The sequence below is a fragment of the Clytia hemisphaerica genome, unplaced genomic scaffold (assembly GCF_902728285.1).
Source record: "Clytia hemisphaerica strain Z4C2 unplaced genomic scaffold, Clytia hemisphaerica genome assembly, whole genome shotgun sequence".
Classification (NCBI taxonomy): Eukaryota; Metazoa; Cnidaria; class Hydrozoa; order Leptothecata; family Clytiidae; genus Clytia; species Clytia hemisphaerica.
The window spans coordinates 2,112,872-2,126,803 of record NW_027103917.1 but is presented as its reverse complement, the minus strand read 5'-3'; the positions used below and the strand labels follow the sequence as shown (position 1 = coordinate 2,126,803).

General features: G+C 34.4%; 1 protein-coding gene across 1 annotated transcript; it reads left to right on the top strand.

Annotated features, from left to right (window-relative positions):
• The first annotated feature begins 8,078 nt into the window (after window positions 1-8,078).
• LOC136809529 (renalase-like) lies at window positions 8,079-12,914 on the top strand. Its single transcript, XM_067066068.1, has 5 exons — window positions 8,079-8,150; window positions 8,438-8,777; window positions 10,361-10,507; window positions 11,302-11,490; window positions 12,454-12,914. Exons 1-5 carry the CDS (start codon window positions 8,079-8,081, stop codon window positions 12,789-12,791), a joined length of 1,086 nt encoding a protein of 361 aa, XP_066922169.1. The 3' UTR covers window positions 12,792-12,914.
• Window positions 12,915-13,932: the final 1,018 nt, after the last annotated feature.

Here is a 13,932-nt window from a genome sequence, read left to right as displayed (position 1 = left end):
CCGATCTTTCTAGTTCGATTTCCCAATTTTGTTTGCGTTTTCGCTTGCACTTACTAGGATATACTCTTTTAAAATTTATGTTAGATATATTAAGAAAGGCTGACCACGATAAAGATGTTTGCGTAATGGTTTGCTATTCAAAAATGACAATTACCGGAGTTTGCAGCCGTCATTACGGCCGTTTTATCTGCCACTAGTTTTATTGTTAAAATTCGAAATTAGTTGCAAGCACTCAGGTTTTTCGGGTGCTTTCCGTAAAAAACATTACCTCATAAATACCACGAATCTGACGTCGAATATGACGTAAAATTCATCATCCATCGGATCATATTTTTAAGATCGGATATATTACAAACTTGTTTCTCATCGCATTTGATTTTCACTACTTCGATACTGCGGGAACTTGAGATTTAATGATTTTTTATAGCCACGGTACCTTAACATCTCAAATACAATTTTTTCGGCTATGGCTAAAGCAAAATAGATTATGTTTTAGGCTGCTGGCATCCACTAACAGATTCGTGCTCTTTATAGACCTGCGGTTTTGTAGAGGGCTGTGATTCAGACTAGTCATGTTTGGGTTTGTTGAAAAGCCTTATCCAAGATCTTTCTTTTCAGGGTGTTTCTTTTTTTTTTATTAGGTTCTTTAATCAAAATTACCGGCAGCCGTTAAATGATTCATAAATGGCATTAAATTAAAGAAAATTGCCTACTTATTCAAATAACTGTCGTACTGTGGCTTTACTACAGTCACTATAACAAATTTCCTGAAAAAGTCATACTTCCCATGTTTGAAGCTATATTATAATGAAATCTTTGTAAGAATGGTGTATTTCCCGGCTTATAATGCCGGTCCGGACTAGTCGTCGTGGGTCGGGTCGCCGACTTTCGAAGGTTGTCGTGGGTCGGGTCGCCGACTTTCGAGAGTTGTCGTGGGTCGGGCGGTGCCCATCGAGAGACGTCGTCCGACCAGGAAGTCGTTGGGAGAGACATCGTGGGAGCCTCTCTTTCATGTCATTCGTCCTCGATATAATCTAACTAACTAATCTGGTCTTTAAAATACTGGTCCGCCGTCTTTCGAGAGTCGTTGTCCTTCCGCGGTCCTTCGAGAGTTGTCGTTGATCCGCCGTCCCTCGAGAGTCGTCGTTGGTCCACTGTCCTTCGGAAGTCGGCGTCCGTCCGCCGTCCTTTGATAGTCGCCGGGTTAAAAAGAGGGATGTTTCATTTTTAGAGTGTTTATCTGGTATTTATTTTCCAGAGAGCCACTTTTCCAAATTCGCGGCAATTTTGGTTGTGGGTTTTACAAGCTAGTTTATCCACATCTTAGGCTGGCGGGATGTTTCATTCTTCGAATGAAGATTACACGATATTTTGTCGGTCACAAAAGTTTCTTTGATAGGTTTAGTTCGGTTAAAATTCACAAGACATCGTAAAGAGATTAATGGGGAATAAAGTACGAAGTATAACGCCGTAGTGTTTTCCAAACAAAGACCCCCTGAAAATTACATACTAACAATCCCCTCAAAAGAAATCATTCGTATTACTTAAAAGATAAGTTATGAGGGTTTCTTTTTTTTAACCTCTGGTTTCTTAAGGTAGTTGTTCGGCTTGGCACGACCCGCATGGTTTACATGCACAGAAACGGATGCATGAAAATTAAATATTATCGCTGGATTTCTCAAAAAATGCACTACTTAAAAACAAAGAAACCGCTAGATTCAATCCATCATCCAAAAAGGGGCGTACATTTAAAGGCTTTCACTTTCTCTTGCCAAAGAAAGGTTAATGATTCGCTTTTAGCCCTTCCGGCTTTTAGTTCATTATAGTGAGGTCTGCTAGACGTCAGCAGAAATCAGCAAAATACGCAATTTTGCAATAAAGTGCTGACGTCAGCAAAATTTCAAATAAATTTTTTCTTTAAATGATCCTTTTAATGGTGTGCAACTTTGGTCCAAATTTCATGTTTTTACCATAAGCCAAACTGGAGTTATTCAAAAAACAAGTTTTGCTGACGTCAGCATTTTTTGGTTTTTGCCTAATATCTTTTTTTGGGTGAAAAATTAATTATGGCACAGCAATTCCAGTGATCTACACTCAAATACGCTTCTTTCGATGTATGAAGTGATATGCTATGACAAGTGGAAACGGTGATAAAAAATTAAGCTAAGTTTGAAAAATCTGGACAGGCCTTAATTTGCCTAAGACGGGAAAACGGTATTTTAAAATCAGACGGTGACGGTATTTGGCCTTATTTTTTGTCATTTTGCCGGTATTTGAACCTGTAAAAACCGGTGTGACGGTGTTATCATTTTTTTCAATTTTCGGGATTCCGGGATTCAGCAAAAATTTTGACGGGAAAACGGTATTTCGAACCCCTACAAACCTCCCCCCTTTGAGAGGGTCTAAAACGTTTTTCGTCAGGGAAAAACACCATACATTTACGAGATTTTTCGCAGAAATGAACGAAGATAAGTAGGATAAGTGGTAAAAGATGCTCGTTTATTTTTAAATTGGGTGATTAATTATACACTTTTTGAACAAAATCTTTTGGTTTTTACACATTTACACAAGTGAGGAAGACATTTTTGCTCATTATGTTTTATATACAACAGAAAAAGTAAAAACACTTATAAAATAGTGATTCTCTTCTCTTTTTAAAAATAAAAGTTCATGTTCAACTTTTATGTTTGTTTTTTTTTTCTGCCATTTTAGAATGAATAATTATGGTGTCAGCCCCTCTAATTATGCGAAGACCATAGTTATAAATTAAAAAAAGAGGGAATTCTGATTGGTTTTGAATTCAAATTTGGTGTGACAGTTAATAGTTTCAGTTACATAATTTGTAGGTTCCACTGGACTCTCTACTCCCCCCCCCATCAAAATTAGTAAAGGCAAAAAGTACATAGTTGAGCTCCAGCACCTGGACTAGTTGATTCTGTGTTTGACAGTTTTTTGTATTTTTTTTTAATCTTTGCTTATTTTGTGAGAGATGTTGTTTGCTACAAATGTTTGTTCACCTGTAGTGTATGTTGTATTAGTATGTCTTTTTACCCTTTCAATATTTTTAACTTTTTTCGTTTTAATCAGTTTGAGTTATTTATTTAATACTTTTCTTTTTCTAAAATGTCTTTTTATTCAACACGGGGGTCAGAACATTGAAAAAAAGAGAGCTTCCTTACTTCTCTTTCTCAACAAGAAAGAGAGAAAAATTTAAACAAATAAATTGATAAATCTTAAACTTGTAAACTAAAAGTTATAAACGAAGGTTCCTGGCTTATAACATCCCTGTCTCTATTTAGGACATCGTAGTAATCTAGCTTTAAAATTTATTGATATAAGACGGAATTTCGCTTATTATCAAGTTCTAAACGAAGGTTCATTAGTCTCACATCCCTGTCTCATGCGATTAAATAGTAAAATGACTTCAAGTTTATTGATATAAGACGAAATTTCGCTTATTATCAAGTTCTGTAAAAACCTGATGTCCCTAGGTTTCAGAGGGTTGTATTTTAGCTGGTCGGTCTTTAGCAATAATAGTCGAATCTTGATTTATTAGTTTACATGCTTCTTCCGTTCACTTTAGATAATTATGATAAGTAACCACTCAAAAACGTGAGTTCACAAGTTTAAATACATGGAAGACCACGAGATAATCACGTGATCTAGATATAATAAAAATATACAAAGAAAGAAAAGATAAAGATAATTATGCGAAATATGCTAATTATGCAAAAATTATGTAATATATTTTACAAGTTCTAAACAAAGGTTCATTAGTCTCACATCCCTGTCTCATGCGATTAAATAGTAAAATGACTTCAAGTTTATTGACATAAGACGGAATTTCGCTTATCATCAAGTTCTAAACGAAGGTTCATTAGTCTCACATCCCTGTCTCATGCGATTAAATAGTAAAACGACTTCAAGTTTATTGATATAAGACGGAATTTCGCTTAATATCAAGTTCTAAACAAAGGTTCATTAGTCTCACATCCCTGTCTCATGCGATTAAATAGTAAAACGACTTCAAGTTTATTGATATAAGACGGAATTTCGCTAAATATCAAGTTGTAAATGAAGGTTCATTAGTCTCACATCCCTGTCTCATGCGATTAAATAGTAAAACGACTTCAAGTTTATTGATATAAGACGGAATTTCGCTAAATATCAAGTTGTAAATGAAGGTTCATTAGTCTTACATCCCTGTCTCGTATGATTAAATAGTAAAATGGCTTCAAAGTTTATTGATATAACACGGAATTTCGCTAAATGAAGGTTCATTAGTCTAACATCCCTGTCTCAAAAATTCATAGTTTTCTTTCAATACTTTTTGTTTTGATTCTTTGAAAAACAGAACAGAAAAGAAATGTTACAGGAGAAGTTTTGAATCTTAATCCTCTGATTTTCTTATAAGAGAGGTGTCTAATCAAATAATCTTTTTAAAATTGTTTAACACTTTTTGATATAAACAAGATCAATTTTAGTAGATATACTTTACCCCCTGATTTAAGAAAAAGAGAAAAGAGAAAAAGACGGAACGAAATTCCGTTACTTTGCGCAACGTATCATAAGCACACATTTCATGAAAAAGACACGTAGGAGGTCGAAATATTGTTAACCTTTTCGCTCCTAAGGACGTACATATACGTCTTTGATACGTTCCTAAGGACGTATATATACGTTTTTTAAGGTGACCTTTATATTTGATCGGATTACGCCCCAACCGTCAGAGGTACGGTAAAACCGATTAAAAAATCGGAATCAGCGTGAAATTTCCGATAAGAAACAATCGGGGTTTGTTTTGGTATGACGCAACATTTTTCAAAAATAGAAATGGTAGACCAAGCTGTGTTGCGTGATTTTGTGAAACTGGAGGAGGCAGAAAGTTAGCTATGAAAGTAAGGGTTTATAAAAGTGTTTTAGAGTTTTTTTTGGCTTTTCAAAAGTATGGAATTGTATTACCTAACTATAAAGAAACCTTCTAAAGAAAAAAGTAAGTGTTTTTATCAATTTTTCAGTTCTCTATAATTTTTTGAAGTTTTGCACCAAAAAATGACTTTTTCGCGACATTGTTTTTTCATATACCTTTTGTCTGGCTTCATAATTTCTGTCCAAAATTGTTTGAAGTACTAAGTTAAACATATTTAGAAAGGGGAAAGGTAGGGCTTTCCAAAAATATAAGGGTTTTTTTCTGAAGTTAATTTTTCAAAAAGTTATAACGGTTATCGTGAAAATTGCATTTTCATCAAAAAATGTTGCGCGCAGACCGCGTAAAAATATAAAAAACAGCGGAGGGGAAAGGTTAAAGAAAAAATGTGTTATGTTTTATCTCGATTTGGTTGCACATCACAAGGCTTTTACTTTAATGGGATAAATTTTCGCGGGGATTAATTTTCGCGGATTTCGCGGATTTGGGTGTCATCCGCGAATATAAGTCCCATTGGAAATTTGAAAAAGGCCCATCCGCGAAATATTTCTAAACAAAACTCAAAATATGTCAAATAAATACTATTTGAGTGGTTACTTGCATCAAAGGGGCGCAAATAATGTGTATTTCAACAACCAATATGCATGATTTGACAGTAAAAGTCACAAAATCGAGAAAATAATGCCCCCCAATAGTGCCATCCGCGAAAATTAATCCCCGCGAAATCTTAAAATTTCGCGGATGAGCTCAACCGCGAAATTTAATCCCCGCGAAAATTTATCCCATTAAAGTATGATTCACATATCTTCACTATATATGTTTGAAGAAATTTATATAACTTCTGTCCAACTATCTTCTTTCAGGAAATTGGGTGACAGAAGGTTGCAATTTCATTATGAATATTTTTATAAAGTTATTTTTTATAAAAAGGAACTTGTAGGCTCCTTGTGGTTGCAAAAACTTTTTGCCACCGCAGGAAGCCTAAAGCGACCGAGGATGGCATTCATAGCTTCACGCATAAGGAAGTTGGGCAAACATCTCATAATTTTGCGTTTGCGTTTGCGCGTTTTTCAGTATTTTAATTCCGCTTAACGGTAGCATTCTTATCTTACGGTCTCTCTATTGTTTTATCATCATCAAAAAGACTTTACCGGAGTCTTTTTGATCTGATTACTCATTTTGAGTTAATGAATCTAAGGAGATTCCCTTTTCTGGGAAATTCCCTTTTTATACCACAAGTAGTTATATTAAGCGCTCTTCATTACTCTACTCAAAGTATTCGAACAGTTATGATGCTAAACGTGTACATTAGTAAAATAACATATGAAGAGCAGTATCTTCAGACATACGCTTTTTATAGGAAAAACCAGTAAGTCATACTCTTGTCTCCCGAATAGACGGGGGGGGGGGGGGTCCGAATAAGCATAGGCATGGCGGGGGGTAGGAAAATTTTCTAAATTCTAATAAGCGGGGGGGTAATTTAAAGACAGAATTTTTCTAACTGGTATCAATTTCAACAACAAAAAGGAAACTTTAACAAATGAACACGTAAAATAAGAACTAATACTAACAAAAAGGAAAATTTTAATAAGTTTAAGGTCTATCTACACTGTAATAAAATATTGAATTATTCGAATTTAATTAGCGGGGGGGGGGGTCTTGATAAGAGCGGGGGATGGATTTTTTTGTCTCTCAACAATTAGCGGGGGGGGGACGTCTATTCGGGAGACAAGAGTATGATTCTGGTTGGGCTGCTCTTAATTTTATATGAGTTTTTCAGGCTTAAATGTCAATATTAATGAAAATGGAAACCTGTACTTGTCAGTAATTTCTGAAATCTGAGGCTCAGCGGCTCAGATCTTTCTTAATTTGTTTTAGATTTTGGCCAAATTTCGGCCTCGTATTCTTATGAAATTGTTCTTATAAAAAACGTGTAAGACAAGGCACGGATGTCACTCTAAGTAGACTGTAAATCACTCCATTGACACATTTGTTAGTATTTGAAAGAATTTTGTCTCAGATGAGAGCTCACTCTTAACAAAAATTTTTGTAGGGCTAAGATCATTCCTTTTGAACGCAAATTTAACTCTATGTGTTCGTTTTGCTGCGGTGGCACCTTAATGAAAGTTATGGCTGGTCTAATAAAAGACTGCGTGCGTAAAATGGTTCAAGTTTTTGCCCTCTTAGCAATTAATCATCTCTTTCTCATTTTTTAGGAATTTCATTGTGGCTTCTTTTTTACAAGCAAAATTTTCGAGTCAGGGCTGGGGTTGCTTAGCATTTCTAGCTAATTTTTTATAAAATTTGCTTTGACTGCCCCCTTTATGCTTATTGGGTCAAGGGCTATCGTTTGCCATGGTTAGATTATCTAAAAAATATTTTTTCTTTACGAAATAGTGAAAAGAATCTGACTAATTTCGGGGCTGGAGCCTTAGCAACTTGGTTGCTTATAAAACAAAAATTTGTCGTTGTTTTGCTGAAAGCACCAAAAGGAAATGCTGCTTGCTATCAAATTTCAGTACGATTTTCTTGATATGAAAACAAAAACACTTTGAATTCATTTCGAGGGGAAAATAATTCACGGCGATCTTTAGAGTAATGTTTAAAAATCGGGGAAACCAAAAGTTTATTTTTGTAATAAGTGCAGTACTGTTTCTTAAAATGGCCCCATTTTTCGAGTCAATAAAGCCCATATGTGTACTATTTGAAAACAAAATTTTATTTTGATAAAAATAATTCAAAATCGGGAATTTTTTGAAAAGTTTGATTTTAGATCCCTCAAAATCCCGCTTCATCCCGCTTTAGATGCCTCAAAATCGGAATCGACTTAATTCCAGATTTGAAAAGGCTAGAGTTCTCAAATTTTAACTGGATATTTCTTTTTATATTCCTTATCGGATAAAATAAAGATCCTGTCGTTAATCATCGTCAATTTTTCTTTACGACCAAAAATAGACATCTTTTTAATCCGATAAATCCGATTACAGATTTCCGTGATTTATATAGAGGGGAGATAAAAGTTGAGAGTATGTAATTGTAATGCAGTTTATAACGCTGGATTTTAAATAATTTAATTTAAATTTCTGCTTCAGTATAAAAACAGAGATCATAACTTGAACATTTAAATCGAGATCAGACATATCCTATAAATATGGCATCAAACAAAGACCCTGCAATAATACTTCAACATTTCACAGACTTTGGACAAGACGGACATAATTATGTAGGTTTTCCAGCTCGTTGTTTTGTTCGATATCGGTTTGGTGGTGATGTCGAGTGGAAAACATTTTGGGAAAGAAAAAGGAGTGTAAGGAATGGTAACGAACTTCGTCTGGAAAGAGATTACTCTTGGGAAGATGATAAAGTATTAAACGAACCTCGCCATGCTGAAAACTACGTCATCAGAAGGATCCTGACGATAACAAAAGTGGTAGTTCAAAAACGGAGGGCAGGAAAGGTAGTTCCGAGAATATCGAAGTTGAAATCTATCTCAATACTTCTCCTTGTCAGGACTGTTTCAAGAAGTTGAAGGATTTTGTTGCTAAAAATAAAAACGTTTCCATATATGTCAAATATACATCCTTCTATTGCATGAGTGTTCAAAAAGATTTCGATCGTGTCAATTCCAAAACTGGCAGTCATTTGAAAATCACACCTTTCACTGACTCTGATTGGAGAATTCTGAATCGAGGAATCAAAAAGCTAATAGATACGAAAGTTCAAGGGTTGGAAAGTGATAAAGAGGAATTAGAGAGAAAACTGAAAGAAGTGCAGGATAGGAATGCAAATGAACTGGGACATGGCATCGAAAAACTTCAAGTGGTCGATAAAGACGATAAAAACGATAGTGGTGAGGATAGTGATCGTGATGAAGAAAATCCCACAATAGATTAAAAATATATTTTAGTATAATTTAAAGTATTTAATGCACGCGTATTTCTATAAGAACAACTAATATTTTTTCGGGTGTTCTTAATTTTTTTTTTGGTTTGAAGCCGATGTTTTTAGAATGTTCTCATTTTAAGCATTATGTGTGTATTTTAAGATATTATATGTTTTAGAGCCTACGATTAAAATGATTTTATTCTTATCTTAAATGTTCTTATATACTTTATTCTTTTAATGATATAAATAATAATGATCGTGTTTTTCAATTCATCTATATTAAATTTCCAAATTATTTGTTACTTATAAAACACTTTGCCGAGTAGCTTAATTATAATCAAAAAAAAAAAATTACCAAATTACTTTGCCGATTATTTCATAAATTTTATTTTATGTATTTTATTTTAATACACTTGTCATCACAGTAAAATATTGTGTTCTTATATACTTTGTTCTTATAAATAACGTGCATTTCAGTTCATCTATATTAAATTTCGAATTATTTGTTACTTTTAAAACACTTTGCCAAGAAACTTAATTATAATCAAAAAATAATTTACCAAATTACTTTGCCTTTTTTTTTTCATAACTTTTATTTTATGTATTTTATTTTAAGACACTTGTTCATCATGGTAAAATATTGTGACTCTTTATTTCTGAATTTAACCCTCCAAAGTCAATTTGAAAAATTCAAAGGTTTTCTTTTTACATAAGTGTTCCCGTTTCATTTCAGACACATATTTCATATCAGGACAGTGTCTGCCTATTGTTATATTAAGCTGGAATTAAACAAGAAAATATTTTTCTTTCCCTCTTTCTGATCATCTTGCTCCACATCGGTGTCAATTCAATTTGAAAAAGCTTGTAAATCTAAATTGATGAGTAAGCACACGATATTATTCTTATTTAAAAACAAAACCTTTAAGGCCGATTTCTTCTCTAAATTTAAAGTGCACAAATCAACAGCGCATAAATCACTTTTTTTCGTCACTGATAAACGCAATCTTTAAGGAGATCAACTTAAATTGTCTCTTTGTTTTGTAAGAGTTCGAAGGTCGTCTGCTTATATATATAAGAACAAATATCTTTTGGAACAACGTCGAATACTCTTATACTTTGTGATTTTAGGGGGAGGGGGCTACCGAGAGGCCGTTATTAATCGATGTTCCGGTATCGAACCTTTTATGCTGGTATTCGAAAGCATGCCGAGGTAATATTAAATTTCTGCCTCAAAGTTTAAATTCAAGTCTAACAAAGGAAGCAGCTTTTTTCTGTTAAAACCAAATACAAAATCACTGTATTCTTATCAAATTCTGTGAAACTCACCCTAGAGGGTATTCTTACGGTATTCTTACGATTTGGCCAATTTTCACCCTGATATTCTTATAGAAGATATTCTTATCAAAAAAAAGCGTGTACCCATTTTCTGGTGAAAAGGGTTTCATATCATTTAAGACCCAAAATATATTTGAAGAATCTGTCAACAGCTAGTAAGAAGAATTTCTCAGCATGAATTGCTTTTTGATAACTTTTTTATCTTTACCACAGAAGCTGTAATCAAGACGAGTACACTTCTCAAACAAATCGATTTCCATGACAACAAAGCGGTTGCTATGGGGGATAGCGACGACGTCACTTGTCATGCTGATGTTGTAGTGGTCACCATTCCAACACCTCAAATATTGAACTTGAAAGGTAAACATGTCGTTTTTCTTAATAAAAGTACACCCCTGTCTCCATGAAATGGTAAATAATGTCACTTATTAAAGCTACGGAACTTTTGCGATAAAATCTTCTGATTGAGGGTGATTTTCGAGGTTGAATGTCACCAGCCCATTGATTCGGGGTGTAAAGAAATTCTGGGTAAATTATAGAAGCATTGGGGTACGAAAAAATGAACTTGTTTTCTTCCTTTTACAAGAAAAATATTTTATGACTTTTAAGAAAATATTTGGTTGCGATCGAATGACTATAAAGTCTGCATTCATACATAGTTCGAGCTCTGAAAAGCCAATGCAAAACTAGACAGGAGACCCGTCGTGTGTTTTTTTATAATTTGATGTACACAAGACGGGTTCGAGCTGTGAGTCCAATATTGGACTCACATTTTTTTACAGTGGGAAATTCGAATTTAGCGTTGTCCTCACTTACTAAAATAAAAACCAAATTTCGAAAGTTGCGCTTTCTCTAAGAAAGTGTGACCAGTAAAAGAATAACAAAATTTGATTGGCTATGTTTTCAACCGTTATTAGGATCTGAGAAATTCAAACTCTCAGCCCGTACCATGCTATACATTTTGCCATCAGTTTATCAAAGAAGAAATCATAGCATGGATTCCCAGGCTAATGCAAAACGAAAGGGTGACATGAAATTTTCTCATACCTGGATGTGAATTTCCTAGGGGATGAAATTTCCCACTGGCCAATATCCTAAAACCAAGCAAAGAAAGTTTTCACATGTTTTCATCTTCGCTCCTCCTATTTTTGCAGGTGATTTCGAAAACACCATCAAACCGTTCATGTCTGGTCCGCAAAATGTACAATATTCATCTCGTTATGTAATGGGTCTGATTTTTGCTGGTATCTCAAACATCCAAGGAATCGATTGGTCTGCAAAATATATTTATGATAATCCGTGCATCCGTTACGTTGCCCTGGATACTAAAAAACGTGACCAAGGTATATTTTGTTGTTGTTGAAAACAGTCTTAAACACGAACACCAGTGCACATTCAAAAGTTGTCAATGATTTGGAGTGATTTTCATATTTTATGTGTATTTTATCTACCTTATCGGCCCTTTTTACGGGCCCAAAAATGACACTAATAAGGGCCGGTTTAAAAAGGGCCGATAAGGTATTGCATATTACATCATGCCAATTTCGGGCTTTTGAAACTTTTTTTAAAATGCCTAAATATAACCGTAGAACAATTTATAAGTGTGTTGTATAGTTGAATTCTTCTCCTCATTTCTAAGTACCTTAAGGGAAGAAATATTGGCGGATGAAGGATATTTTTAGCCAAAAAACGCTATTAGATAATAAAATACCTGTTTCAAGGACTTTAATAGCGCACATTTGGGGGAATGAATATAATAATTCAAATTTGACAGGAATTTAATTGTGCAGATGGTGGTGGAGAAAATCCAATTTTAGTATCACATAATTATTACTTTCGACATTTGACCGAAATTCAATCCCACAATCCTTTTCATCTTGATTCGCAATGCGTGCAAGTTATTACTTTTGTATTGTCCATAAGTGTAATTGACTTGCAAAAACAATTAATTTAAAGGATGACGGGATTAAAACTCGGACAAACAGTAATTTTGATGTCTATTTTTAGAATGACTACGGTATGCTATTTACATGCGTTCAAGAAGTATTCTAAAATCAGTTTTGAAAAATTTCTACGTAAGGCGAAAATAAAAAAAAATGTAGTGTTTCCGGAAACCGGCCGGGTGAAAAAAAAAATTTCTGACCCGGTAATTGATACATTAGTAAATCTTTAAAGTTCTATTTCAATGATCTTAAGTTATCTAAAGTAGCAAAAAAATCCGGATGGCCGCACGAGAGCTTTTTTCCTTCACCCGCATTTTGGAAACACTACATTTTTTAATTTTCGCCTAATGTTTATTTTTTTAGAATGTGAAGAAGGATTATCGATGGTTGTACACACCTCTGTACCATTCAGTATCCCTCTTATTGATCACCAGTTTGACCAAGTAGAACCTACAGTACTGGACAATCTAAAACAAGTTATTCCAAACTTGCCAGAACCTACATCGAAGAAATTCATGCGATGGAGATACTCACAGGTCTCTAAACCGTACAACGGTGGAGAACAAGGTTGTCTAGTTGTTAAAGACTCTTCACCGTTGGTGATTTTAGCTGGTGACGCCTTTACACATTCGAATTTGGATGGTTGTATTAGTTTTGGTGATCGTGTTTTTGATATCATTCGAAAATCCATTGAAAGCTGATTGCATTATTATTATTGTGAAATTATTATTGATAGGAAATAAAGATGTCCAAAATATTCAAATTTTAGATAATTGGTCTTGGTGACAGTAATAAAATTTGAAGAGCAATTTTTTGAATTAGATGTGTCGGCCCTAAGTGACTAAATTTTGGGCCGACTAAAAATTTAGAAATGGCCAAAACTTAGTTATTAGTCGGCCCTTAGTGACTAAATTATGACGAGGTGACTAAAATTAGGGCCGACTAATGATTAAGGCCGACTAAAATTAAGGCCGACTAAGTTTTGGCCGATAAGGTACTTGGAGAAAATACCCGTTCCCTGGTGACGTATCAGAGAAATTTAACAACAATAATTTTTGCCTTTTGTAGTATAACTACGAATACGGTTGTTGACGCTCTATAATTCAATTTTCAGGGGGAGCTGTTTTATTACCTATAATACTAACACAAAGTGACCGGTTAGTGAGGGCTGTACTGAGAAGTATTACCCGAGGTCAAGTGACGACCAAACTTGCGAGGTTGTTGCGTTGATTGAGGGCAATATTTCACAGTACAGCCCGAAAAAACCAGCCATTATTGCATTTGTTAACCGTTTTCTTCAGCTTTGATTGCTTTTTTCACGCTTTATCCAGAAAAAATAGCGAAAACAGCAAAAAAAAAAAAAAAAAAAGTATAAAGAAATAAAAAATTGTTTTAATTTCTGACGTCAGAAATGAAAAATGAGACAAATGATGTCAATGAAGTGTGTTCATTTTCCTTTGAAAAAACTGACGTCACAATGGATTTTCCTAACGACAGGAAACTCTGGGCAGTGTAGGCCCGTCGTCATGCGAAATGAACCAATGCATTGCGCAAAAAGTCGTGTAGCCCGCTTCGAAAAAATAACCGGTAACAATTTGGGGGGGGGGGGAAAGTCTTCAAGGGACTTAAAATTTTCATTGAAAACGGAAGCTGATGTCAAATAGTAGAGCGTCGTATGAGAATTTTTCAAGGAAAACCTGACTACGACTTTCAATTTGAATAATAGAACGTCAAACCGTCGAACTAGAGAGCTTCATCTTGTAGTTAAATAACTTTTTGATAAATAATTCTGTTTACGAAAGTACCTATCTAAATGTAATATTAGTTAGAATCTATTTTAGG

Coding starts and splice junctions, on each gene's coding strand:
- LOC136809529 (XM_067066068.1), top strand. CDS start 8,079: ATGGCATCAAACAAAGACCCTGCAATAATACTTCAACATTTCACAGAC. Junction 8,778..10,360: donor AGACGATAAAAACGATAGTG/GTGAGGATAGTG, acceptor TCTTTACCACAG/AAGCTGTAATCAAGACGAGT. Junction 11,491..12,453: donor TACTAAAAAACGTGACCAAG/GTATATTTTGTT, acceptor TTATTTTTTTAG/AATGTGAAGAAGGATTATCG.